The sequence below is a fragment of the Ictidomys tridecemlineatus genome, chromosome 8 (assembly GCF_052094955.1).
Source record: "Ictidomys tridecemlineatus isolate mIctTri1 chromosome 8, mIctTri1.hap1, whole genome shotgun sequence".
Taxonomy (NCBI): Eukaryota; Metazoa; Chordata; class Mammalia; order Rodentia; family Sciuridae; genus Ictidomys; species Ictidomys tridecemlineatus.
The window spans coordinates 55,666,215-55,692,043 of record NC_135484.1 but is presented as its reverse complement, the minus strand read 5'-3'; the positions used below and the strand labels follow the sequence as shown (position 1 = coordinate 55,692,043).

Below are 25,829 nucleotides of genomic sequence, written 5' to 3'. Positions count from 1 at the left end.
TCTCTGAGATTTTCCAAAGACTTGTTATTATTGCAGCATAGCCCAATGAAACCTAATACACCACTGATTGGGAAATGTGCTGTTATTTTATATACCATTGAGAAGACATCATTTGTAATTATAAAAATTTAGTGTTATATGCATCTTAACCTCAAAGATGTTAGAATGTTAAAAATGAACCTTAGATTAAATAAAATACAGACTGTTAAAGGAATTAATTAAAGCAGATTAGCAAAGTGTTAAGATCTCCAATGCTGGAGTAGGACAGGAAGTTATGAATTCAAATTCCAGTACTTACTAGCTTGTGTCTGAGTTGCTTGTATCAGCTTAAGTTTCTTCATCTGTGAGATGGACACAATAGAATTGGCTTCAGAGTTTTATGAATATTAAGTAAGATAATTCCTCAGATGTATACAGCAGCATAATTATTTCACATTTTTTAATTCCCCTCTTTGGCTAGATCACAGACTGTTCAAGATGAACATTAATTTCAAATAATATATAGGAAAACCTATTCAATGAGTTTTAGTAGGACAAACTAATTTATCAGCAACCATTTACTAATTCCTCACCAGACATTAAGACTGGGTCTCTAAGTGAAGTGTTCTTGGAGATAACAAGAAGCACATAGAGAGGTAAAGGGTTCAAAAGCAGTCAACCTGAAATCTTCCTCTGATGTGTTTTTCAGGTGAAATGCAATTACAACAAACATCAAGAGAAGCTTTGAATAGGAAAAGAATACAATATACTCAAGGAATGTTTGAAAGATCAGTTCTGTACTCATCTTGGTGACTGGCAGGGGTAGTAGAAGGAAAATTGAGAATTGTACACTTGGAGCTTTTAATGTGGTATGTGTATGTGTGCAGGTGGAGAGGGGAAAAGGATATGAGTAAATGCCCTAGTGACTAGGAACATAAGAGTATGTCACAGTATCGCAAGTGTGTCTAAGATATGTTTATATATTGTTCCTAAACATAAACGGTTTATTCTTCCAAACTATGAAGTTATCCAGGGAATATTATTTTTCTCCAAATTCTAAATTCATGAAGCAGCAACTTTCGTTATAATTGTCTTCACCTATAGTATGTCTGAACAGGCCTAGCATGATTAACAATGTGAAATGATCATATAAGTTTTGAAGTTCACTCTACAATAAAAGTTTTCCTCGTGTATATTTTCTAAAGATGTCCCTCCTCACCTCAGTTTACCTGCAAAGGAACAGGTGGCTGATTAATGTCATTATTTTTTTATTAAATACCAGAACCATTTTTTGAAAGTCATTTTCTCTAAAGAAAGTTTAACGGCCTCTAAGTATACCTCTGAGCTATAGTTCACTTTTTCTGTTTACTTTATTCTTAACTCCTGAAACTGTATCTTAAGGCTTGGGGTACATAACTTGTTATTTGATATCAGCTGAACAACAGTGAATCAATTGTAATGGTTCTGGCACCAAAGGAAATGGAGAGGACTTAAACATGTTTCCAGAAAAAAAAAAAAAGAAGAAAAAAAAAACTCTTCTTTTTGTGTACAGTTTACAACGTATGTTTCCGCGGTTTTGGAATATTCAAAAGTTCCCCCGCCAAGGGTTCTTATTACTTCCCTCATTAAATAAGAAGAGGACAACATAGAGAAAACTAATTCCAACCCACACGTCATCTGTTAGATGTTTTGGGTGAAGTTCAGTTTATAAAACCCTAAGGACTCCCTTTGTCTCTCCTCCTCCCACCAACAGTATTCGGGAGATACTCCCTCTAGTAACCCCCCCCCCCCAATACTCAGGAATGTGCTAACGGTCCAGGAGAGGGCGGGGAGCTTTAATGCAAACAGGTTTGGGCTTCTCTGTGCATCACTTTCGCTGCACGGATCGTGGTTAAGTCCTCCACAGGCTGATGCAAAACCCAGCCAGAGGACTTGGGGCTCGCAAGCTGGGTGTACCTGGATATGCTCCCAGAGGCTACTGGGAAAAATCGCGAATAGAGGACGCTCTGTCGCGCAGCTCCCTAAAACCTCTTTAATTCTTCTTTCTTGACTCTTTGGCGTCCCTGCTTATCGTCCCAGAGATTTTAACTTTTCCTTGGGCGCAAGTGTTTCGCGTGAACCCCTTGCAGGACAGGAGCTGGCTCGCCCGGCTAGCTCAGGCCTCCTGACTTCACTGGGATCTGGAGAGCCACGCGGATCCGGATGCGGCTTTCCCTCGCTCCCCAGATCCAGGGCAGAGAAGAGGCAAGAGGAGGTTTTCAGCTTTTCTGGGTACACTCCCAAATATTTGGAATTTGGCGGGTACAAAACACAATGATACTAAAACGCAAAACAAGCAGCGAGAAGGTGCTTAGCCCCGATGAGTATGCCCCTAAATATATCTAATTATACGTTTAAGAAACAAAACAATGCTAAAATGCAAATCAGGCAATTTAATATCCAGAATGACACTCATTTGACAGGCCGAACTGAGATTTTAATGGAAAGCTTACTCATACCCCCACACTGAATTCATTCTATTTTTTAAGTACTTAAAAATGTGTAATTTTAAGTCCCATCACTGTCATAATGAACACTCTACAATAACAAGCAGTGGAACAATGGACACCCCCATATCACATGGTGTCAGGTAATTACGAAGTGTCGCGGCGCGGGAAAGCTGAGCTGGGAGCCTCACTGAGTCCCCTGTAGCTTGTAGGAGCTAAGGGCCGGGTGTCTCACGGAAGCCTCATCAAACCATTCATACCAATGCCTCAATCCAGAGACAGGGACGGACGCAATCCGAACGTGGCCCTAGGCGTTTACGGAGGGGACCAAAAGTGGCACGCCTGGACGTACAGAGAACTAGCACGGGTTCGAAATTGCAGACCGAAGTCGTAGGGAGAGAGTATACGAGAGGAGGAAAGGGTCCCGCTGGGAGTGGTGAGATAGGTCGGATTCTGGAGAGAGTGATCTTATGCCCGACCTTGAGCTCCTGCTAAGCCCAACTTTTGGGTTACATCCGAGGGACCCCGATAAGAGTGAGCTCTGTGTCACAGGGTAAAAGCTGTTACTTTGTAGGAGGGCAAACGTGCGTGACTGTGCAATGGGGGTAGTAGGTGAGGAGAGAAGGGAGGAGGGATAGATCTGGGGACTGGAGGCCGAAATTTCCTACTTCTGAGTGGTTCTCTGAAAGGCAAAACTACCTTGCAAGAGCAGTGGGAGGGAGCAGCGCAGCTTTGGGGGCCGCTTAGACTGGGCGCTGGGACCTCTCCAAGGCACTCTACACGCTTTGCGGTGTCCCCAGAAGGAGGACATACTATCCTGGTATCTGAGGGTGGATCGGGGCTGTGGGATTCCTTTCCCATCCCCATCCTCTGCCCAACACCCTGGCGCTATGTCTAGAGGCAGAGAGCTCTGTCGGTCTTTTCCTGGGGTAAGCGGCCCTCTAGCGCAGCGACCTCAGGTCCCCGTGCCCTCTCCTGCACTCAACCTCCTCCCCTCACTCCCATTCATTTTTCCTTAGCAGCTTCTAGGGCGAGCTCAAAAAACCAACTCCAAACCCATCAGATCCCGCATCACTGAGTTACGGAAGAAAGCTGGGAGCTGAGCGGGCGCTGACGCGCGTGGGTCGTCGCAGAGAGGTGGCGGCCGCGAGGGGCGCAGCGATCCGCTGGTGCCCGCCGCTGATGAACAGGCGGCCGCGAGCAGCCCCCGGAGCCGCGCGGCATCCGCGTATACAGTGACGGTGGAAGCCACGCCCGCTCGGGAGCTGGGGGCTGTCCTAGCCCCCCCACTTTCCCCCTTCCTCCGGCCCCCTCCCTCCGGCCCCCTCCCTGTCCCATCTCCCTTGCTCCCTCCTCCTCCCCGCGCCGGCCCCCGGCCCGCCCCCGGCTCGGCTCGCGGGAGGCGCTGGGCGCCGGGGCTGGCGCGCTCTCCCGGGCGCACACACACATCCACGCACGCACGCCCAGAGCAGCTCTCTCCGCGCCCGGCCCTCGTTCCCCTCGCCCATGCAGACGGACAGAGAGACGGAAGATGGCTGACGACTCCATGGGGCACCGAGGATGCAGCCCGGCGGTGGCGGCGGCGGCGGCGGGAGCGACAGAAGCTGCGGCGGCGGCACGGGCAGCGGCGGCGTTGGCGGCGTTGGTGGTGGTGGCGGCGGCGGCAGCAGGAGCAGGAGCGGCGGCGGCGGCATCCCCGAGACTCCCCGAGCTACCTTTCCCTCTGACAGCCACTGACGTTCTCCGCCGCTAGAAGAGACCCCGCTTCTCCCGCGCCTGCCTTTCCCCCCTCCCAGCCCCGGCCCCGCCAGCACCGCTACCTCCGCCAGCTTTGCCACCATCAGCACCACCTCCACCACCGCCACTGCCACCAACACCACCACCACCACCACCACCGCCGGCGGCGGCAGCAGCCATTTCATCTCCACAGAAACCAGACACAAAAACATGGCAGAAATGGAGAAAGAAGGGAGACCTCCGGAAAATAAAAGGAGCAGGAAACCGGCTCACCCAGTGAAAAGGGAGATCAATGAGGAAATGAAGGTATTTTTGGACCTTGGGGGCTGGGGAGACGGAGCTCTTTCTTCGGTCCGCTCCCTTTGGGCCGTTGTATGGATTCGGGGGTACAGGGACGCGCTTGTCAGTTACCGTAGGATGCCCGGAACGCCTCAGCTCCTCCTCCAGGTGCAAAGCGGAGGTCAACTCGCGGGCTGCATCCCCGAAATTTGCCAGCCTCAGATTCGAAGCAGGGCGGGGGGGGGTGTGGGGGGCTACCACATACTGTTTGACCTTACAAACCCCAGGTTGGCACAGATTCGTTTCAGAGAGGAGGGGACCAGGGTCCAAGTGGTGGGTGGGAATGGTGAAGAGGCTTTCCTAGTGAGCAGTGTAGTTTTTACTCCTTCCTCGGGAACCGTCCTTCCGGCCTCTCCAAAGTTAGAGCCGCTCGGCCGAGGCACCCTGGGAGAGCTGGAGTTCAACCCTTTCCACGGTTCACCCCTAAGCTCAGGGATCCCGCTTCGCCCCAAGTCTCCAGCTGCGACAGTGTAGGGGCTGTCAGTGCCGGGCGAGTTGCGGCCAGAGCTGTGAGGGTCTGAGGGCTGTCCTGACGTCCCGCTCGCCTCGCTCGCCCCCGCCGGCGCCTCTCCATCGCTACCTCCGCCTCTCGCTAGCCTCTGTACGCCTGGCTTCCCAGTTAACCAGACCCCAGCGAGCCCCGAAGAGCGGCCTTCGCAGGGCGCCTGCCCATTGTTCGGGAAGGCCAGCCGGAGTCCTTTCGGCGAGGCCGGGCTCCTCGCCAGACCAGCGGTGCTCCAGAGGTGGCGAGCGCAGCCGCCTGGCGCTCCAGCTGTTCGTGTAGAAGCGATTGTAAAAGAACACCGCTCAGCTCCGGACCCCACTCGTCGCCCCCATTCCCTTATTTTCTGCATGCTGAGGCTTTGCCTGGGATAGCATTTTATTCCATGTTGATTTTACTAGTCTCTCTTAATTTTTTTAAATTTGTCTGTTTTTCTGTGAGTTACAAAAAAGTAGCAGGTTTGATGCTCCCCCTGTTCTGCTTAATACTGCCAGGTAACTTGGTCAGGTTTGGTTAAGTTTGTATTTAAAAGATGAACTAGATAAAAACAGTATGCAAGTTTCATTTATTGCGTTCTGACATCTTCTTGATGTCACGTATATTCCATAAGAATGCCTCGTGTGAAGCCCACGATTAGAAGGGACAAACGGTTACACATTCTGCTGTGTGTGAATGTGTGTGTGTACGTGTGTAGCTAGGTGTATATGCTTAGCTTTACCTTCCTTCCAGAAATGTCAGCAGCATTTAAATTTTGAAATTAGGGTTTTATTTCAGGGTGAGAAACTTAGTATCTGGAAGCAAGAAGTGTAGTATCAGTCCAAAGGAGATTTGCCTTGGAAATCAATGCTATTCCTTGTAATGGAAACCACCATTGATAGTTAAGGTAGAAAAAAAAAAAAAGGTAGAAGTTGTTTTCTTCCCATGAGGTTGGAATTCAGTCTACAATAACCATTCTTGCCCTTCCCTCCTGTCCTGTATTTCCAGATTACTTTTCCATTTCGTTTTAAATTTGGAGTGGGGGAAGAGGACAGAGGTGAAGGCCACTAGGAAATCACAGCATGCTCTGGCCCTTTAAAAGGCTGCCTAATGTGATCTATATGGATGGCAGCTTTTAAGTTTCATAGGTTCTAGAATTACAAATTAGCTAATTTTAATCAAAACATGTGAAATGTTATCCCGGCTGGATATAAAGGCTGACTGTGCTCGATACTTTGGGCTCGTGTTGTTGACTTTGGCTGCAGGCGCACTCCGTGGTTTGGGAGATAGTTGTCCTTCTACAGTATAACAGATGTTTGTCTGAACTGGTGAGGAAGAAACAAAAACAACATTGTATGAAGGGGAAAAATTACACAATTTTTAGCCAGTGCTGCAGGACTAAGTATGGAATTAACCTTGGTGAACAGAATTTCCTCTTTTTAAAATGTTATTTTTCTTTCAAATCACCATCTACTATTTGAAGTTCTAATCCTCATCATTTCCATCCAAAGTAGCATTAAACAAGAAGTTTTGCACAGCAAATAATCCAAAATACCTGTAGGATTGGTATTTTCTCTCTGGTTTGGAACACTGTGTAAGACCCCTGGCCAAAATTTTCAGTCATTTCCATTCACACCATGCCAGCGTGTCTAGTGGAATTGTTTTGTAGACATTCCTGTAATATGCTCGTACCCAACAGCCTTTTTTTAAAAAGGTGGTTGCTCAAAGTCAAAGTTTTTTTTTTTTTTGGGCAAATCATTAATATTTTTCTGCTTTTAAAATTAATAACTACAGCAACAAAACTCCTCCCTGAATCCCCTGGTATCATTACCCTTCAGCTCCCCAATGTGAAGTGTAGAGTAACATAACAAGTTGGTTGCCCTGTATAAAAATGTGTGCAACAAAATGTCACCAGGAACACAATGTGGCCTTGTGCCGCTTCATATTGGTGCCGCTGGAGCTGCCTGGCTGTGTTTGCCTTCATCTGAACGGCTTTCATCTGGACCAGTGTAAACTAAGCCCTGGTAAGTAATCACTGCCCGGCAGAAAGAAAGGAATGTATACAGCTAGCGCGGCCTAAGCTGTAAAAACGGAAACCTGAGCCCCCACCTCGGATCACATATCAAGGCTTGAAGGTAGGGGAAATGAAAGGGGGAAAGAGGAGAGAGCGAATGGAAAAGTCAGCCCGGGAAGTGGAGGATCAGGAGGAGGCCCCCCTTAGGGAGATTTGGCTCAGGGATTAGGGAATTTTATCGTGGTGTACAGTGACCTACTCAGGTTTCAACACTGGTTGGATCGGGTTGCTTCTCTGTGAGCTGAAAGAAAAGGGACTGGTGTCTATGTGATTTTTTTTTCTCCTCCGGTAATAGAAAGGACATTGGTACAAGTATCTATTTTAAGTACAGCAAATGCAGGGTATTGAGAATGAACAACAAAATTGCCTCATCTCAGAGACTCCCTTCAAGATCTCCTAATTGAGATAGTCACCTATTTATTTGGACTGGAGAAGACAAACTTGCTGAGGTTTAGCTGACACCAGTAATGGCATTGGAGATTGTCTTCATGTGGCTGAGAGCTAATGTTGGTTGCTGTTTCACTAGATCAGATATTGAGTTACAGTTTCGTTATCACTGATTTAATGTACATGGCAGTTGTAACAAATTTGAATTTGATACAATATAATTTTGTGAGTGAGAAGTACATGACTTGGCATAGATTGCTTATGGTGTACTTCAGTGAAAGTATCTTCAAGTAGAAATGTTTGTCTCATTATGACCTTTACAATGTTTATCTTTTCTTCTTCCCTTCATTCTGATTTTTCTTGATTTTGCTTTACTTACAATTAGTATGTCTTATTTAATCAGTGAGTAGTAGAGAGGATTTCTAAAAATCAGATGACGGTGCAATTTATATTTTCACTATTTTTGGTTTCTAAAATGAATATTGGAATTGTATCTAATGTAATATGTCTCTGATTCACTCTAGCTCACATGTGCCATAAGAAAGGGATGTCAGGAGGGAATTCCAAAATGTGAAAGGGTTAATTAATTTCAGGAGTTCATCTAGAATATGCAAGATGTAGCATACAAATGAGTTTGTACTAGTGAATGTGTAAGTATAAATTAGTGTGTAAGTTGTACTTTGTAATCAGTAGCTACCAAACAATAATATAATCTTTCAAGTCTGAACTCTGAGTAGAGATAATGAGTCAGTTTTTTATCTTTTAAAACTCTTTGACAAAACCAATGTGATTAGATCAAGCACTCTGTCCTGGAAACTTTCCTAAACAAACCATAATTGACACACTTACAATGTTTGGGTTCTTTATCAATTGCTGGAAAATCTATGTTAAATGTCAAAGGGTCACCTTTGCTGAAGAAGGTTTCTGTCTATTAATATTCTCAGCAAGTAATTTGTTCCTAAAATTATGCTTCAGTCCTGATCCCTAAAGTTTGAGGCAGGCACATCTGTTAGAGTTTAGTAGAAAACTTACCACAAGATTTTCTAGTCTGGTTTCTGATGGTCTTCATTTGACATTACATTAAAAATGATCTCTGTCAATTGTATAGACAATAAAGCAAGTTGCAGAGCCTAGCTGGTGAGTGCCGTGAGATAACTTGATGCTTAAAAAAAAAAAAAAAAAAAAAAAATTAGAGAAGTTGGTGTGGATTGGAAAAGCCAGCATGTTCAAGTTTGAAATCAGCTCATTACCAAATCAGGTACATTTTAAGTTTTGCTGTTGAAATGTTAACCTGATGTCGGATGCAATAAGTCTCAGGAACCTAAGAAAGTAGGCTTAGGATCAGATCCCACTGTGGTTTTCACAGTTAGGTCAGACCTTCCTTTCTGAGAGTAGCCTCAGGTGTGCCATGTGGCAGAGTTAGGGACTAATGTCAGTTGAGACCTGGGTCTTGCCCCTGGGGAGCAGGTGTAGGATGTTCTTAAGCCCTTATCATTGCTCTCAGTTGCCTGGCTCAAGACTCCAGGTTAAACCCAGAAGAAACAGTCCAGAGAGGGTTTGGAGAGCTATGCATTCTGCTGTATTCAGTTGGGGTTTCTGGGAAGAGTCTCTCCATCTGTGAGCCATGGAGTGTGATATGTAGTAGAGCACCATTCTCCAAGCCTTACACAACTCGCAGGTTCCAGAGACGAGGAAATGGAAAGGAACCACTTCACTTCTCCCAAATCTGAAATAAACATTTGAACTAGAAGAAAATGAGTCTGACAGACTCATTCCCTTCTGCGTTTCCTGCCTGTGTGCTTGCCAAGCTCTGCTCTGAGAAGCCAAGCCCTACTCTGCTTGTGTGAAAGACAGATTTACAGAAACCAAGAGGTAACAAGAGTTTTTGAAGGAACATCCAAAACAGGGCCTCAAAAAAGGGCGAATATTAGTGAGTGCTATGACTCTCTAAAAAAGGAGAGTCCCAGGGAAAGATACTGTTTCGTTAGGGTGATCATTTTTATACCATGTCTTCTAAAGAAATATCCCTTTTATATATTGAAAGTACCTTTACTTTTTTCCCTCTTCCTCTTCCTCCTCCCTCTTCTTCTTCTTCTTTTTCCTCTTCTTCTTTAATGTACTAGAAGTAGTAGAAGGTGTATCATCAAAACCCTGAAGTCTAAAACTTCCTCTTGTGGAATGGGAAGCCAGCCACACTTGTACTCTCAAGCTAATAAGATTATTGAATAGTTTCCTGAAAGAGAAGGGATATTACAGGATAGAAGGAGGGAAAAAAAATAGAGTACTTTGTTTTTGATAGTGCCAATTGAAACATGTAAACAGACATGAAAGCATGTGGTGAGTGAGATTTGCTGAATGTATATTTTAGGATCTGTAGACTGATGGGTGTTAATATCTCTTATATAACCAAAGGCCTGTGGGACTCTGTAGTACTTTAAGGCTGGTGGCTTTGGCACAGACAGGAAAACAATGTAACAAGTCTTGGTGATTTTGAAGGCAGTTCTGCAGCTGTGATAGGACACAGCTGCACACAGCTGTACACCTGCCATGCCTGCCAGTGTTGCAGAGGGCCAGTATCCACAATTTCACAGCATTTGTTTGACCCTTTTAGGACAGTTGGTGTCTTGGCAGCAGAATAAAATGTGGTTGTGTCATTGTCTACTCTGTGTCCCAAGAAGACAATAAAACACCATAGATTTTATATATAAAACTACACTATTTTGGATTCATATGCCAATTATGTAGTCATCCAGTTTGGAATATATCAATAAGAGAATAAGGTATTTTTCAGGCCCTGTCCAGTTGTGTGTTAGTGTTAACAGTGTCCTCTGGACTTAGCCCTTCATTAAAATCATGGTGTGTGACTAACAACAGTGCTGCAAAATGAACCAAAGTGAAGCATAGTGATCATCCTCAGAGGACTTCAGTCTCCAAAACTGTCGTTCAGGTAGAAACAGCAGGGCTCAAAGTATAAAATCTGCACCAAGAATGTGAATCTGGCCACTCTTATTATTTCATGAATGTTGATGACTTTCTAATGGGCCATCTGTGGGGCGTGATTTTGTCCTTACTATACCATCTGATCCAATGGGACCATGGATGTGAAAATACTTTGCCATCTGTAGAGGGCTTTTCAGATATTTCTTTTGTACTATTTAAGTTTTATTTCATGACCTTTTTCTTGGCAAAACTATAAATAAAACTGGCCCACTGAATCTGTGTTAAGGGAGACAATTTAGATGCAGCCTTGGGCCAGGCCTGGGAATAGAATTAGAAACTGATTTCTAATCAATTTCAATTCTTATTTCACATTTGAACTTGATCAAGGCCCTGCCTCTCTTTTGCAGATTCACTTTCTTTATCTCTATTAGAGAGTCCAATGATGCTTAATAGAAATTAACCTCAGAAGTTAGAACACTTGGAGATGGCAATGGAGAGAAAATGTTTTCCCAAAATAACCATCATTCCGTTATTCATAACCTTTAGCTAGCAGAGACACTAGCATTTTTTTTAGCTGTCTTATAAATTGCTCAGGATTGGAAGTTTTCTTTTCCTTTGAGAGTATTTTTCATGTGCTCTACTTTTTGGATAATGCATGTCGGAATGTTTTGAAGCTAAGTAATGTAACTGACAGATTCTTTTTATTGTCATTAGAACTGCAAATATGATCGATGTAGTTGACTATCAGTGAGACTGTGTTAATTTTTAATTAAAACTAGATTTCTTATTTTTTTTTACAAAAGTAATAGACATGACAGATAGTAGAATAAGCAACAGAAATAAGCAAAAATAAAAACAAAACCTATAATTTTCCCACCCAGATATAATTACTGTCAACATTTTGATGTGTGTCTTTTCATGCCCTTTTCTATGTATGATATTAGTTTTTTAAAAAAACAAAATGAACTCGTATGTATTAACTTTCTTTTTAAAACTTAACATATTGTTCATATCTTCTCATGGCACTAAAATTTTACTTACAGCATATATTTTATTAACATAATAGTATTCCATTATGTGACTAAAGTACAATTTATTTAGCCAAGTTCCTATTATTTGGCATTTAGTTTGTTTTTAAGAAAACAACACTGAGACAAATATTCCTGAACTTGCATATGTCTATATCTATTTCCTTAGAATAGTTCCTAAAATTCCTAGAAATAAAATTGCTGAATCAAATGGTATGCAAAATTTTAAGGCCTTTTAATGCATAGAGTCAAATCACTCTTTTTAAAAATTCTATCAGTTTAATTCCCAATAGTATGAGAGTGCTCACTAATACTATATGCTTTAGGTTTTTGTTTGTTTGTTTTGGTACTGGGATTGAACCTAAAAAGGTACTACCTCTGAGCTATATCACCAACTCTTTTAATTTTATTTTGAAATCAGGTCATGCTAAATTGCCCAGGCTGGTCTCCAACTTGCAATCATCCTGCCTCAGCCTCCTGAATAGCTAAGATTACAGGCATGCTCCTTTGTGCCCAGCTCATATAATGGTTTTTAAATTTTCACATCAGTATATTTAGAATTATGTTTTCCTGAATTTTATCATTTCTCTATGTTTACACATTTTTTTTTATATTTATGAATGGATCCAAGTGAATTGGCACATTTACTGAGTACCTTCTAAGTGTCCAGATATTGTGTTAGGTGAGCCATAAAATGAAATAAAAGGTCTCTGCCCTCAAACAACTCTCAATATATATGGGATAGATGACATATTTTGCTAGAGCTGGGACATGGAGTAAAGGTGGAAATAATGTTTATGAAGAAAGAGAGGTTATGACTTTGCCTCATTTGGGAAAATGATCAAGAGCTCTTTGAGTAATTCCTACTCTTTTGGTAGGATACAAATTTGAAAACATATCAGCATTTAATTATACAAGATCTGACATGAAAAAAATTCAATGGTACTTACCTGTGTTTAAAAATTAGCTTAATGGACTGGGCATGGTGGCGCACATCTGTAATCCCAGCAGCTTGATGGGCGAAGGCAGGAGGATCGCAAGTTCAAAGCCAGCTATAGAATTTTAGTGAGGCTCTAAGTGACTTAATGAGTCCCTATCTCTAAATAAAATATTTTTTAAAAGGACTGGGGATATAGCTCAGTAGTTAAGCGCCCCTGGGTTCAATCCCTAGTTCAAAAGAAAAAAGAATTGTGTTTGATGTTTTTTTTAAAAAAATCATTAGCTCTTTCTGAAGAGCTTGAAGTACTTAATGTTTCAGAGGTATTTTCAGAATTGGTAATCACTATTTTCATAGTGCTTTGATGTCAACTATTATTTACCTGATGAAATGTTCAATTAAAGTCATTTCGATTGAACTCTGACATATATATGGTACTTCTAATTGAATAAGGAGGGTGTCTAATGAATGTCCTCACATTAAGATCCAACAGAAAAGCTTGGCATAGTGGCGCATGCCTGTAATCCCAGCGGCTTGGGAAGCTGAGGCAGGAGAATTGCAGGTTCAAAGCCAGACTCAGCAATAGCCAGGTGCTAAGCAACTCGGTGAAACCCTGTCTCTAAATAAAATACAAAATAGGACTGAGGATGCGGCTCAGTGGTCGAATGCCTGTACCCCCGGCAAAAATTTATTTTTGTCGGTATGGAAAGAACTCAGAAGGATTGAAGAAATTGTAAAATTTCCTTTCTATTTACCTTTTTAATACCCGCTTATTTATTATTAATTTTAGGAAGAAAGTATGTTTTCAGACTAACTGTTAGGATTCTGTTTTTTTCCTCAGAAGCACTGAAAGTGAGAGAGGGAAATTGGAGAGGGTGACGACAAGGTAGGGGAATTAGGTATTAGTAGTACAAAGCACTTAGAGTTACATGTGATGTCAAAAAACTATAAAATAAGAAGACTCAGTTTTTAAAATATATATTTTTTTGTAGTTGTACACAATAACTTTATTTTATTTATTTATTTATTTTTATGTGGTGCTGAGGATCGAACCCAGGGCCTTGCATGTGAGCACTCTACCACTGAGCCATAACTCCAGCCCCAGAAGACTCAGTTTTAATTGTGAATTTTGAGCACCCCTTCTATGACCATATTAAGGAGAGTAGAGGCCAATGATTGAATCTGAAAGCAAGCAAAGTCTCATCACGCGCAGATGTTCCCTTGTTGATCCCTTTTGGTATATGATACTGACATCCTATGGCATGGTTTCTTTGCCACTCTGTGATTGGCCCCGGGTTGGGGGAGTTTCTTTGCAATTGCCACACATTAGACTATATAGAATTTGTAAGAGAAAGAGGCCTGCTGTAAGTATCAAATGATATGTGTTTTAGTTTTTACTTTCCTGGGTGATCATCCATGCCTATCTTTTACCTTCTTGATGCTCTAATTTTCTGTCATAAAATGATGATGTCACATAAGTTCACTGAAAGTTTATTGTGAAAACTACATACTTAACACATAGGGTTATTGAGAGGGGCAGGAGAATGAAAGGATGTGGAAACACTGCAAAGTGCTATAGAGTATTAGACATTATCATTATAATTTTAGTGACCTATTTTCCAAACCTAAATTGGACCACATGGTATGAAAGGATTTTTGTGTCACTTCCAAGGGCAAGAAACAGTCTGTGAAATGTAATTCGGATGCCAAAATATTGAAATTTCTGGCATATTTTGATAGTTTATGGGAGCAGTGATAAAATATTTGAAATAATGACTGCTCAGTAAAATTCATCATGTGTGAGCACTATAATTATGAAATTTCTTTGTAAAAGGTATTTTATTTTTCATATAAGTAGAAGTTTCTTGATTTCATAGAATTCTAAAGCTGGAAGGAATTTTAAAGAGATTCTGCTTAGTTTCCTGCCCTAGGTCTCAAGAGAAATGCTTGGTAAAGATTTTGGGGAGAAGGAAATTTTATGATCTCTTAGTACAATAGGTTTTTTTTTGGGGGGGGGCAGTGCTGGTTGAACTCAGGGGTGCTTTACCACTGAGCTATATCCTCATACCTTTTTATTTTTAATTTTTGAGACAAGATCTCACTAAATTGCTTAAAGCCTCACTAAATTGCTGTAGCTGGCTTTGAACTTGCTATCATCCTGCCTCAGCCTCCTGAATCACTGGGATTATAGGTGTGCACCACCACACTGGCAGTAGCTTGTTTTATTATTGAACATTCTTACCTTAAAACTCTCCATTTGAACTCTTCTCATCTTACTTTTTTTTAATAACAAGCAAGAAAACTACTTAGAAAAGGAATAATTCTTTTTCTTTTTTATTTTCTTTTTGCAGTACTAGTGGTTGAACTCAGAGCCTCACACATGCTAGGCAAGTGCTCTATCATTGACCTAAATCCCCAGTCCTTTCTATTTTATTTTGAGAAAAGTTCTCATTAAGCTGCCCAGTCTGGCCTGGAACTTATGATCCTCCTACCTCAGATACCAGGGTAGCTGGGATGATAGGTGTGTGCCACTATACCCAGCTTGGGAAGAAATAATTCTTTTAGATAGACAATTCTTTTTTAAAGGATGATAATACAAAAAATAATTGTTAGAATTCTCTACTAGAAAGACTTGAAAACCCTTAGAGGTCATAAACATTAATTTCACCTCTCTCAGAATATGTTATATTTCTTAGAAGATAACTGAAAACATCTATTGCATTTGCTTTGGTGTAGCACCATAATGAGCCCATCTAATATCTACCATCAAATTCTAATTAGGATTTTTTAGAAAATTAAATAATTTATTCCTTGGGAGTGTTTGGTTTCTTAAACAGTAGTGCATGCAACAGAGGTAATAGTCTATTTCTCACAACTAAATTACAAGAAATTTCAGTGTTTGTTTCTCTTTTTCTTTCATCTTGCTCCGCCTTTCTTGAAAGGTTTGAGACTTATAGCTCGAGTCTTTATAAACCTTTTGTTTTCAGCTTTTGCAGTCATATATCAAAACATTAAGGTGTTTATTTTTATTTTCAGTGACAAGAAAGGGGATGTTTTAGAGTTTATTTTCCCTGACATTTATAGTAACTCGAAAATCATGGAATAGATCAAGTTCATATTGATCGTTCTGTGAAGCCTCTGAGTTTTCAGCAGGAGCCATAAACTAAACTGATGCAGTTAAGATGCTCAAACAATATGAATTTGGTGTTAATAATCCAGTTGAGGTTTCAGTTTTTCTCCAAATGTCTGAGACTTCTGTATCCCCTCCCCAGGGTTGGTTCTGAAAGGCTGAATGGATTTGCAGCTGGACTAAAACAAACAAATCTATATCCTTGGCTGGAAGGTTGGTGCATGAATTATGCATCTATAGCCTTTGTGTGACTTTAGAGTTTAGACAGAACTGGAGAAAGTGGCGCCTGGATAGGGATGGTGGACAAAACTGGATATGGTAGCCAGGAATTACTGTGCCAAAGATTTTCTGACTTACTGGCACAGTTTTCTTAGAGATCAGGACAAATAGCATCCAGACCAATAGGATGGCTTGAACTTGGCTTTTAATGCTGTTGAGAATTGGTTTTTCCATGCAAGGTAAGTTTCATCCTTGGAGATTTCTGCTGCCAGACCACTGATGGAGGACCTTGATTTGTGTGCTTAGGGACTGTCATTCTTGAGTCAGGCACTCGGCCTCAGTGAAAGAAATTAGGTGTTAGGGGAGAGTGACGCCTCATTAAAAGGATCTCTTTTGATTGAGTACAGCAGCATTTAGCCCAGTCCTCCTCAGTGGTATTCCTGAAGTTGCTGAGCTTATTATTCATATCGATCATATCATCTTTGTGCATTCATGAAAAGAATGTCTATTTAATGTGGACAGGATCAGCCATCAGAGAGAATAAATGCCTCACTAAAGCTTGATATGGCTGACTGTTGGCCTTGTGGATGGTCACATTGAATCAATCTGGCTAGATTTTTTTTTTTTTAAATTGCTGGTGCACTATACCATCACAGATTGACCCAGTTGGAGTTCAGAACTTAAGTGGGTACGAAAGCAAAAAATGTAGCATTCTGTGGGTGGTTTGAAATGTCAGGTTTGTTTTCATGGAGTTAGTAGTGTATTATCTTTTATTTTTTATGCAACCCCTGCTGAAATCTAAAGTCTTGAAATTTGAGAAAACATGGAACTCACACGTTGAGGCTGTGTACGCTCTAGCTTAGCCTTGGTGCTTTGTTTCAAGTACATAAATTATACATCCTAGTGTAATTCAGAAATGACAGCTTCTAGGAGAATAGTGAAAGATTCTGTGAGCCACAGAGAAGGTTAGAATATATAGTTTTCCTCACTCAGTCTCAGAGACTCATGGTGCCCTGCCAGATAGACTATTAAGGTATATATGAGCACTAAGATCATTAACACGCATAGTCTCACATCTTATTTCCAGATCGAGCAATTGATGAGTTATTAAAAATAAACACTTCATTAAATCCATCTAGCTATACTCATTATTTTCAAATTTTGATATCTCTAATAACAGTAACAATAAATTACACTTATATATTGACTTATAGTTTGTAAAGTGACTTCATACATTATCCAAAGCCTGGTCTGGCTAGTAACCTTAAAGTTATTTGGTACTTTTATGTCACTCATCAGAATACAATCATAATGACCTTTCATTCATGGAGAAAGAATCTGCCACCAATACAATTTATAAAGCAAATTGTGCCTTGATTTAAAAAAAATACTCTTGCAAAGAGGAAAATTTAAAAAGGGAGACCCTTGTAACCTATTCAGTTTTCTGTATGATAATGGTTGACAATTGAGAAATTATTTCTTTGTTGAGATTTTGCTTTATCTGAGATAAGAGTCATGTTAAGAAACAATACCTGAATCAGAAAGCAATTCTAATTTAAATTAATCTGAACCACAAAAAGGTTGATTAATTGTTTTCATTTTCAAAATCTTTTCTTAGCTGTTTCTTATGCTTTACCTTACAATATTTTTGCGTTAGTGTGGGATACAGACTTTGCAGAAGAATATGGTAAAATATGACTTCCTATTCATAGGCAAAACTGACAAATACCATTTTTTCTCATTATCTTTAAATTGCAAATGTCTGAAGGCCTGTCATAATTGGATGCGTCATTTTGTGATTTAAATGCATTACAATTTTTGAACGTGATTTGAAAAAATGAACAATACTCTAGGGGAAGAAGGGTAAGGCTGACATTAAATGGGGCAAGGCAAACAATTCAATTTATGTCTTCTTTTCAAATAGTTATTGATTATAGAAATAAGTAGTAGCCTATGCTTCTCTTTCAGAACTTTGCAGAAAACACCATGAATGAACTCCTTGGCTGGTATGGCTATGATAAGGTTGAATTAAAAGATGGTGAAGATATTGAATTCAGGAGTTACCCTACAGATGGGGAGAGCCGGCAGCACATTTCTGTTCTCAAAGGTAATGACATTTAATGTCCCTTTGTTCATGTGAAAGAGGATTAACTATCACAACTCTTCAGAACTGAGTTGCTTTGGGACTCCTTTTGTTGACTATGCCCATGGTTGATTTAACTATACATCTCCAGTAGTGCTTTCCTATAAGCAGAACTTCACAGAACATAGGAGCTCAACCTAAAATAAAAATAGACACAATTTAATCTCCTTCCAGCAATGGAAGAACTACACAAAGACTCAGGACTTTAAGTGCTGTGGTCCTTCCCACAAATTCATAGAAAGGGGCAATGTTTGCTAACTTCTAGTTTCCTGATCTCTTTGATATGCCATCAATTGTCAGGGACTAGGACTTCCTGCTATGTGCAATGTTAGGTTTACATTTTCAGATTCTAAGAGAGATTCTGTTCGTTTCGTAAACCCCTTTCCTTTTTCTGGGGTAGGAATTCTGTTTTCATTTTGTGCTTGAAGTTTTCAGTCTTCCTCTGCCCCCACACCCTTGAGTAGGGTGAGAAGAGGAGTAAGAGGGGAGTAGAGGATTAGATCCTATAAGGTTCTGTAAGAATTTTCATCGAAGCCCAGCCAAAGAGTGGAAATTAAAGAGGATTGGCAGAGTCGAAGTTACATTGATTGTACCAGTGGACAGCAGTGCCAGATATCTAAGGGGAAAGCTTGTATGAACACAGAATTTATGAACCTAAATTTGGAATAAGGGTTTGTTTATAAAAGATAAGAGGAGGAACATGTGAAGAAGCAACCAATTTGGGGAATTTTAATAAAATGTGGGTAAAACTAATTGTGCATTATCACTGGCAATTTGCCCAGTACTTGTGTTGTATTCAAAATCTGTTGGCATGAACTACCTGCTCAAGCACGTTTTTTCAGTCTTTGAGATAGTATTTTTTTCTTCTTACACGCTAAGCAACAAAATGTAAATGAGCTGTCCTGCAGGCATGTGTGTGGAATTGAATGTACGTGACAAATTTTATGTTAAGCTTGCTATGAAATTGTACATATCGTGTTACTCAGATAGTGTCATCAATTTCACTGTAAATGAAAAATGCAAGTCATGAGTTTAAATTCTATAGACTAATAGCTCGTATAATACTTAGCCTAGGTAATAATCTTTGCCCCTGGGGAATATGGAAAGAGAGAGTGCCAGAATATGCTATTGTAGGGAAAACGTTGTTTTCCATGGTTGAAGCTTTTTTTGTCGATGATTCAAATACAAGGATAAAGTATTTATAAATAAAGTTTATATCATTGTAAGTTTTCTTTATTTTCATTTTTTGTTGATTTTTGAGGATCGTCATCAATATTTGGTGCCACAGCTGATCGGAATCATCCGATTCTTTCTCATTGGTTCAGTAGATTATATTATAGTCTTAAGTTTACAGTTGGGTGGGACCTAGTCACAAAGCTGCTTTAGGCTTTCCCTCTGGTAGCCGGAGAGCCTTGCCTGCTATATGTCACTTTGTATGTGGAAAAGGTTAATTGCCTCTCAATTTTCTATGGGATTTTACAGTGCTAAAATTCATCACCATGATTCAACTGGGATATTAGCTATCATAGTGGAGCAAATTATAAAGGAGCCCATTGGAAATTTATGGTAACAAGACTAAAAAGCTCCAGGATGGACTGTGGAGTTCTGGTAAATTCTTTAAAGGTTTGCAAGGAAAAACTTGTTTTGTTACATGACCATTTTACTCGAGGAAATAAGGGAAAATTTAAGTCTGCTGAATAAGTTCTTTTGTCATATTGAATATCGTTTTTTTCTTTTACAGAAAATTCTTTGCCAAAACCAAAATTACCCGAGGACAGTGTTATTTCACCATACAATATAAGCACAGGCTATTCAGGGCTTGCCACTGGAAATGGACTCAGTGTCAGTGACTCACCTGCAGGGTCAAAGGATCATGGCAATGTGCCCATTATTGTACCTTTAATTCCTCCACCTTTCATAAAGCCACCAGCAGGTAAGCATTACTGGAGTTTCCAATGATAACCATTCACATAACTGTAATATAAATAACTCTTAAGTGCTCAAATGAACTTGAAGACTGTTTTAGCAACTTTGTAGATGGGAAATGTTAGTGCATGTCTCATTTAAAGTATTTTATTGCTACCTCAGGAAAAGTCCCCTACTACTGCTTAGGTTTTACCACCAACTACAAAATAATTATTTTCCTTCTCTGAATTCACTTATTTAAAAAAAAAGTTTAAATGTTTTTTAAAATAAGAGAAATACAATGACTGATTAGCAAGAAAAAAAGCAATTTTGAACTAGGTAATACGTAGGGAAAGTCTGGTTTTCTCGAGTTTCTGAAGAAAGGGGTAGTTTTGTAAAAGGACATGTGGCAGGCATGTCCCTCAATATGCCTTCGTCTAAATCCATTCAAGAACCTAGCTAGATTATGCACTGTCTCCACAGAGTTCTTTCTAATTCCTGGAAAGCTGTCTTTGAGAGCTTAAAAAAGATGGAGATCTGAATTTCACTTGCATGAAAATGTAATCAGTTCTTTTATATTTCCAGAAAATTGGATGGCAGTGTATTAGATCTGGATGGCAATGAGCTGAGCTTTATGATATTGCAAGCTTGGCTACTGATATGTTTCACACAGAGAAAAAAGTTAAATAATATTGTATCTGGCTTGCTATAAAATGTTGGAATTATGCTAGTATGCTTAATTGTGACACTAGTTAGTTTTTCTGTGTATTAGATTGAAGAATGATAAATACTGAATTACAATAATAGCATTTATTGTAATAAAAATAAAGCTAATGCTTGTATTTTTTATTAGGGAAGCTAGGTGTTTGGTTATGTTTCCATAAACAGGAAATTGGTAGATTTAAGTTCCCAGGCTTATGTTATGGATGTATTTACATTGTTTTCTAAGTGTTGCTCACATTTTTCATTTTCTTTCATGGTTAGAGCCACATTCTCTTGTTGGTCTACTACATTTTAGCAGTAAAAGTGTCCTTTCATACTGATGTCCTTAGATATGTCATTAAAATCCATTTACTTGTTAAAATCATTTATAATTGTGTTTATCTCATGACTAATATAATTGGCATATCATATAAAGTTGCCTTAGTGTTTCTGTTTCCTTTGATGGGTTGGTTGTGATTTTTAGTCCTAATTTCTCTCCCAAGGACCAAAGTCATATTTTGCGAAGGTCAACTGGGGGTGGGGGAGAGCAACTTATTTTGTAATTATAGCATTCATGTTTGGATATATGTTCCATGGCTTAGGTGAGAGGTGATGTTGTTGAGTGTATCAATAAAGTAGTGTGACTAAGTGACAAGACTATGAGCTTCCAATCAGAAAGTTTGATTTTCATTCTAGGCTTTGTCAATAGCCTACTTTGTTAATGTGGGCAAGTTAAGTAAGGTTTCCTCTTTTCAGTTTTCCCATCTGTAAAAGGGGTGGGTGGGGCACAGTCTTACCTCATGGAGTTGTTGTAGAAATGTAAACACCATACCTTTCTATTTTTTCAGTCCTTATTCTGCCCTAGAGTTATCATGCACATAATTTGTGCATAAAAAGGTGTGCATCCAAATGCAAATTCATCTCTAAGATTTATTTGCGCAAAGCAAACAGCTTTAGAAATTAGCATAGCTGAGGCTAACATGAATTCAGCATGCCAAAAAACCTGCCCTGGAGTTTCCTGCTGAGCCAGCCACGTGGAATTCAAGCACACAGCTCCTATTTAACTCTAATTCCACATCAGATCAGGAAATAAATATGCAAAGGGATAGAGGCCAAAAATTGAGCCTTGGAAGTCTTAGACATAGGAACTCTGAGGAATTAGAGACCAGAGTAACCGAACACCAGTGGTTTTATGCTGTCTACCATGGAACGCCAAGGCACTCATCTGTGGAAAACAGAAAGTAGGGAAGGACATGTTTAATTTTTTTTGTAACTGCTCTAACCTTGACTCTGTTCTATAAGGTTGAGGGTTCTACAAGACAAGACAAAGAAACAGGAATGTTCTATGCTTTCTAGGAGCTTACTGTGTTTGTTTCTAAACTGAAACTTACCAGAGAAACGAATTATGTTTTTAGTCATGCCATCTAGGGCAGGGGTCACCAAACATTTTCTGTAAAGGGCCAGATAGTACTTTAGGGTTTGTGGGCCATGTCACCTCTATCACTTTAGATTCCACTGTTGTAGCAGGAAGGTGGCCATAGATAATATATAAACCAGTGCATATGGCTGTGTTCCCTTAAAATTTTATTTACCAAAAGGACAGTGGGCTGGGTTTGACCCAGGGGCTATAATTTGCTGATGCTTGTGCTAGGGTGAGATTAGCCAAGTCTCACGATAACAAGAAGATGAATAGGGTTTCAGAACCTGGCTGTGGGCTTGACAAGGTGTGCTGTGTAATATTTTAAGGAGGGTTCAGCAAAAAGGGCAGGAAAATAGTGGTCTTAAGGGTATACAGTAAGCCCTAGCATACCAATATTTGTTGAATAAGTGACTGATATACAAATCTTACTGCATGTATGTAAGACAAGTGGTTCACTGAGAGAATATGAGTATTTTATCTGGATTATCCCCAACCTGTCTGAGCATAACCACAGCTTTCTTGATATAAAGCAAGGATTCCATTGCTCTTAATTAAGTCATTCAAGTTCATAAATTATACAGAAACTTCCACCTGGTTGATTATTTCAACTCTTCCTTTACTAAAACTTTTACCAGAGTTGTTATTCAAGGTAATTGAGTCGAGGTCCCCCTCCCTGTCATGTTAACCAAAGACATTCCTGAAGGTTACTGATAAAGGGTACAATAGCCAGCAGCTAATGGTCTTCTGCTAATCAGACCCTGAACAATTTAGCAATGACTGTGTCATGCTAGTGTCCATCTCAGGATAGAGAAGATGAGGATTGTATGTATGCTTTGGATTCCTATGTTATGTTTCAAATGATTCCTTTTGTACTGTAAGCTAATAATACTTTACATTTATGTTAAATCCTTTAGAGTTTATGAAACTCATTTACATTCTTTATTCAGTTCAGTCTTTACAATAACTCCAGGAAATTGCATGTTAGATATCATTAAATAGAACTGACGCTCAGATAGGTTAAGTAGCTTCCTCAAGGTAAGGTGACTTCTATGCACTTGAGCTAAGATTACTAAGTTCGAGGCTGAGACTAGTCTGGAACTTGCGAACCTCCTGCCTCAGCCTTCTGAGTAGCTGAGATTACAGGAGTGCCCCACTGCTATGGATTCCACTATTTTTTTTTTAATATAAGGTTGCATTTTCAGAATACTTTTATAAAGCTTCCCTAGACTATCAGAATAATAATGCTCATTAATATTCTACTTTCATATCCTCCAGTGGCAGGATATACAGCTTTTTCCTGCAAAAGGGTATTTTTTAAAAGTGCCTATCTTTTGGGAGAGTTGATCTTACCCTGAGAACCTAGACTTCTTTAACCCTAAGAATCTGTGGGTCTTTGAACCAGATGGCCTGGTGGGGATAGAACCTAGCTTGGGTTTTTAAGTGCTTGCCACCAAGAGGGAATTACTTCTCTTCCCAGGTACCAGAGGGCTCCATCTAGCCAGGCACTGGTTCCCTTGCTAGAGTGTGTTTCATGCACTTGGGCAGGCTTACCACTGGAACCCCTCCATGTCTTGGCAGCCAGAGAGCCCAGTGGAATACTCATGATTGGGAACACAGTGAGACCACATTTGCTTGGATTTCCACTCCTTTTGCACAGCTGTGTACAGAAGTGTGGGTGTAGCTTGCTTCTGGGCCTGGGGAACTGTTCTTCTGGCCCACCCTCTTTCCTCTGGAGAAGGGGAGCACCCTGTGTCTTGGTGATTATCACGGCATTGACCCTTCTTTGACCTCACATGTGTGTGTCCATCTTTGAGGCTAATTGCCCTTCCCTCTCAGAGACAGCCTTTGGTCCTTGATGTACTGTTTGTGACATGCAGGTGTTACTATGGTGATAGACTTGTTATAAACACAGGATAATAGCCCTGATTTTGCCTTTTTTCCCCCTATGCAGTGAAGGGAATCACCAGGATCCTTAAATAGTAATCACAGACTTTTCTACAGAGTCTGAGAAGTGAGCAGAATAAAGCTGCAGAGCAGCCATTTGAAAAACTGTTGTAAGAATACGAAAAACAATGAAAAGCATTGACCAATTCTTTCTTTTTATGCAAACATGCCTTTATTCTTTTAGTTTGAACAGATCTGAAAACCTCCTTCTTTACTAATTAAAAAAAATCACATCATGAATGGAGTCTAAAGTAGCAAAAATTATATATTATCAGTGAGTTTTGAAAGATTACTCAGGTTAATTGCATTGTCACCTTGCTGTAATTCTTCTCATGTTAAAAGTTTTAATATGGTCCCAGTCCTTTGGGATTTGATTCAAAGAGGACTGTGCCAGGAAAGGGCTTTTGGAATGGATGGCAATAACTGTGCTGTAGTGAGTCTCCACTAAAACCTGGTCCCTGCCCTATTCCCCTGAGGCTGGACCATTGAAGTAAAGCATTTAGAAGGGAGTTTTTTTTTTTTTTTTGGTACCAATGATTGAACTCGGGGGCACTCAACCACTGCACCACATCCCCAGCCCTTTTTTGTTTTTATTGACAGGATCTCACTGAGTTGCTTAGCACCTAAATTGCTGAGGCTGGCTTTGTATTCATGATCCTCCTGCCTCAGCCTTCTAAGCCACTGGGATTATGTGCACCACTACATCTGGCTTCAGAAGGGATTCCTGAAAAAAAAAAATCATTTACAAAGACCTTATAATGGTCTTTACTTCTTTACAAGAGAAACAGCACTTGGCTCCATGGACACACATCTGTTATCTGCAGTAGTTAGGCAGATTTGGGTCTCCCCATCTTATCAACCTCTGGTCAGAGCAACCAGGGTCAACTGTAGCCCAATTGGAGCCAAAACCAGGAGTTTTTTTCCTCCTCATTTCAGACTTGTACCATGATGACATTCTACTCCCAAGAATTAAAAAAAAAAATCAATGAAATTATTTGTGTAATTATTTTTGTTCACAAGAAAAGATGAAATGAAGCTCTCTCTCTCTCTCTCTCTCCCTCTCTCTCTCTCCCTCTTTCTCTCTCTCTCTCCCTCTCTCTCTCTCTCTCTCTCTCTCTCTCTCTCTCTCTATATATATATATATATATATATATATATATATATATATTGAGGTGAAGCTTCACTGCTGCAGACAATACTGTGTATCTAGGAAACAACATTGTAGATTCGAATCTTTTGACAGGTTTTCCCACAGGCTTACAACTCGCTTGTTCTGAGTCCAGAATCCCTGGTAAATCCCTGAATACTTTAAAAATGAGATGGAATGCGAAAAAAGGACGGAATATACTTTTCTTGATGCATTCGTGTGGCAGTTTTGAATAAAATGTCTTTTGCCTCCAATGATAAGTGCCCATATTTGTATTCCTCGCCATGTGCCCAAGGGTGAGGGAAAAGGGGGAGCCCGTCCACATTATGTGCCCAGGTTTATGCCCAGGTTCATGTGTAAGAAGATAAGCTCAGTCTCCTAAGGCCAGCTTGATTTCCTGTGTGCAGGAACGTCTGGCCTGTCTTTGAAAACAATGACCGTTTCCTGTTCTCCAGGATGGTTTGCATTCAGTGATCTTTCCCAATTTGTGTTCAGGCATAGTCATGGAAATATGATCTATTTTTTCAGGCAAATCTTGAAATTCCTAAGAGGTTATAAGAACTGGACTCCAAGGAACAATTAGCTTAACTGAGAATATGGAAACACCCGCGTGATCTGCTAAGCTCTATGTATATAGCTGAGTAACCCACAGTTAATAAGCATGTTACTTTTTGGCTCTTACAACTCTTACATGGAGTTGTTACTTGCAGGAAAGTGGGAATCAGAATGTGGTTTGCATTATGGTCATTATTTATTTTATCTGTTATTCAATATTCTTGGGGCTTGCATATGAATGATGTATTCCAAATAGCCATTGAGAAAACAGGATTTAAT

General features: G+C 40.3%; 1 protein-coding gene across 3 annotated transcripts in view; it reads left to right on the top strand.

Annotated features, from left to right (window-relative positions):
• The first annotated feature begins 4,150 nt into the window (after window positions 1-4,150).
• The window catches only part of Sobp (sine oculis binding protein homolog), a 158,988-nt gene continuing 137,309 nt past the window's right edge, over window positions 4,151-25,829 (top strand). For all 3 annotated transcript variants that reach the window (XM_078019536.1, XM_078019534.1, XM_078019535.1), the window contains exons 1-3: window positions 4,151-4,508; window positions 17,703-17,841; window positions 19,619-19,810. In XM_078019536.1, coding sequence (XP_077875662.1) covers window positions 4,413-4,508; window positions 17,703-17,841; window positions 19,619-19,810 — 427 coding nt within the window. In that variant the 5' untranslated portion in view covers window positions 4,151-4,412. The remainder of the gene's footprint in view (window positions 4,509-17,702; window positions 17,842-19,618; window positions 19,811-25,829) is intronic.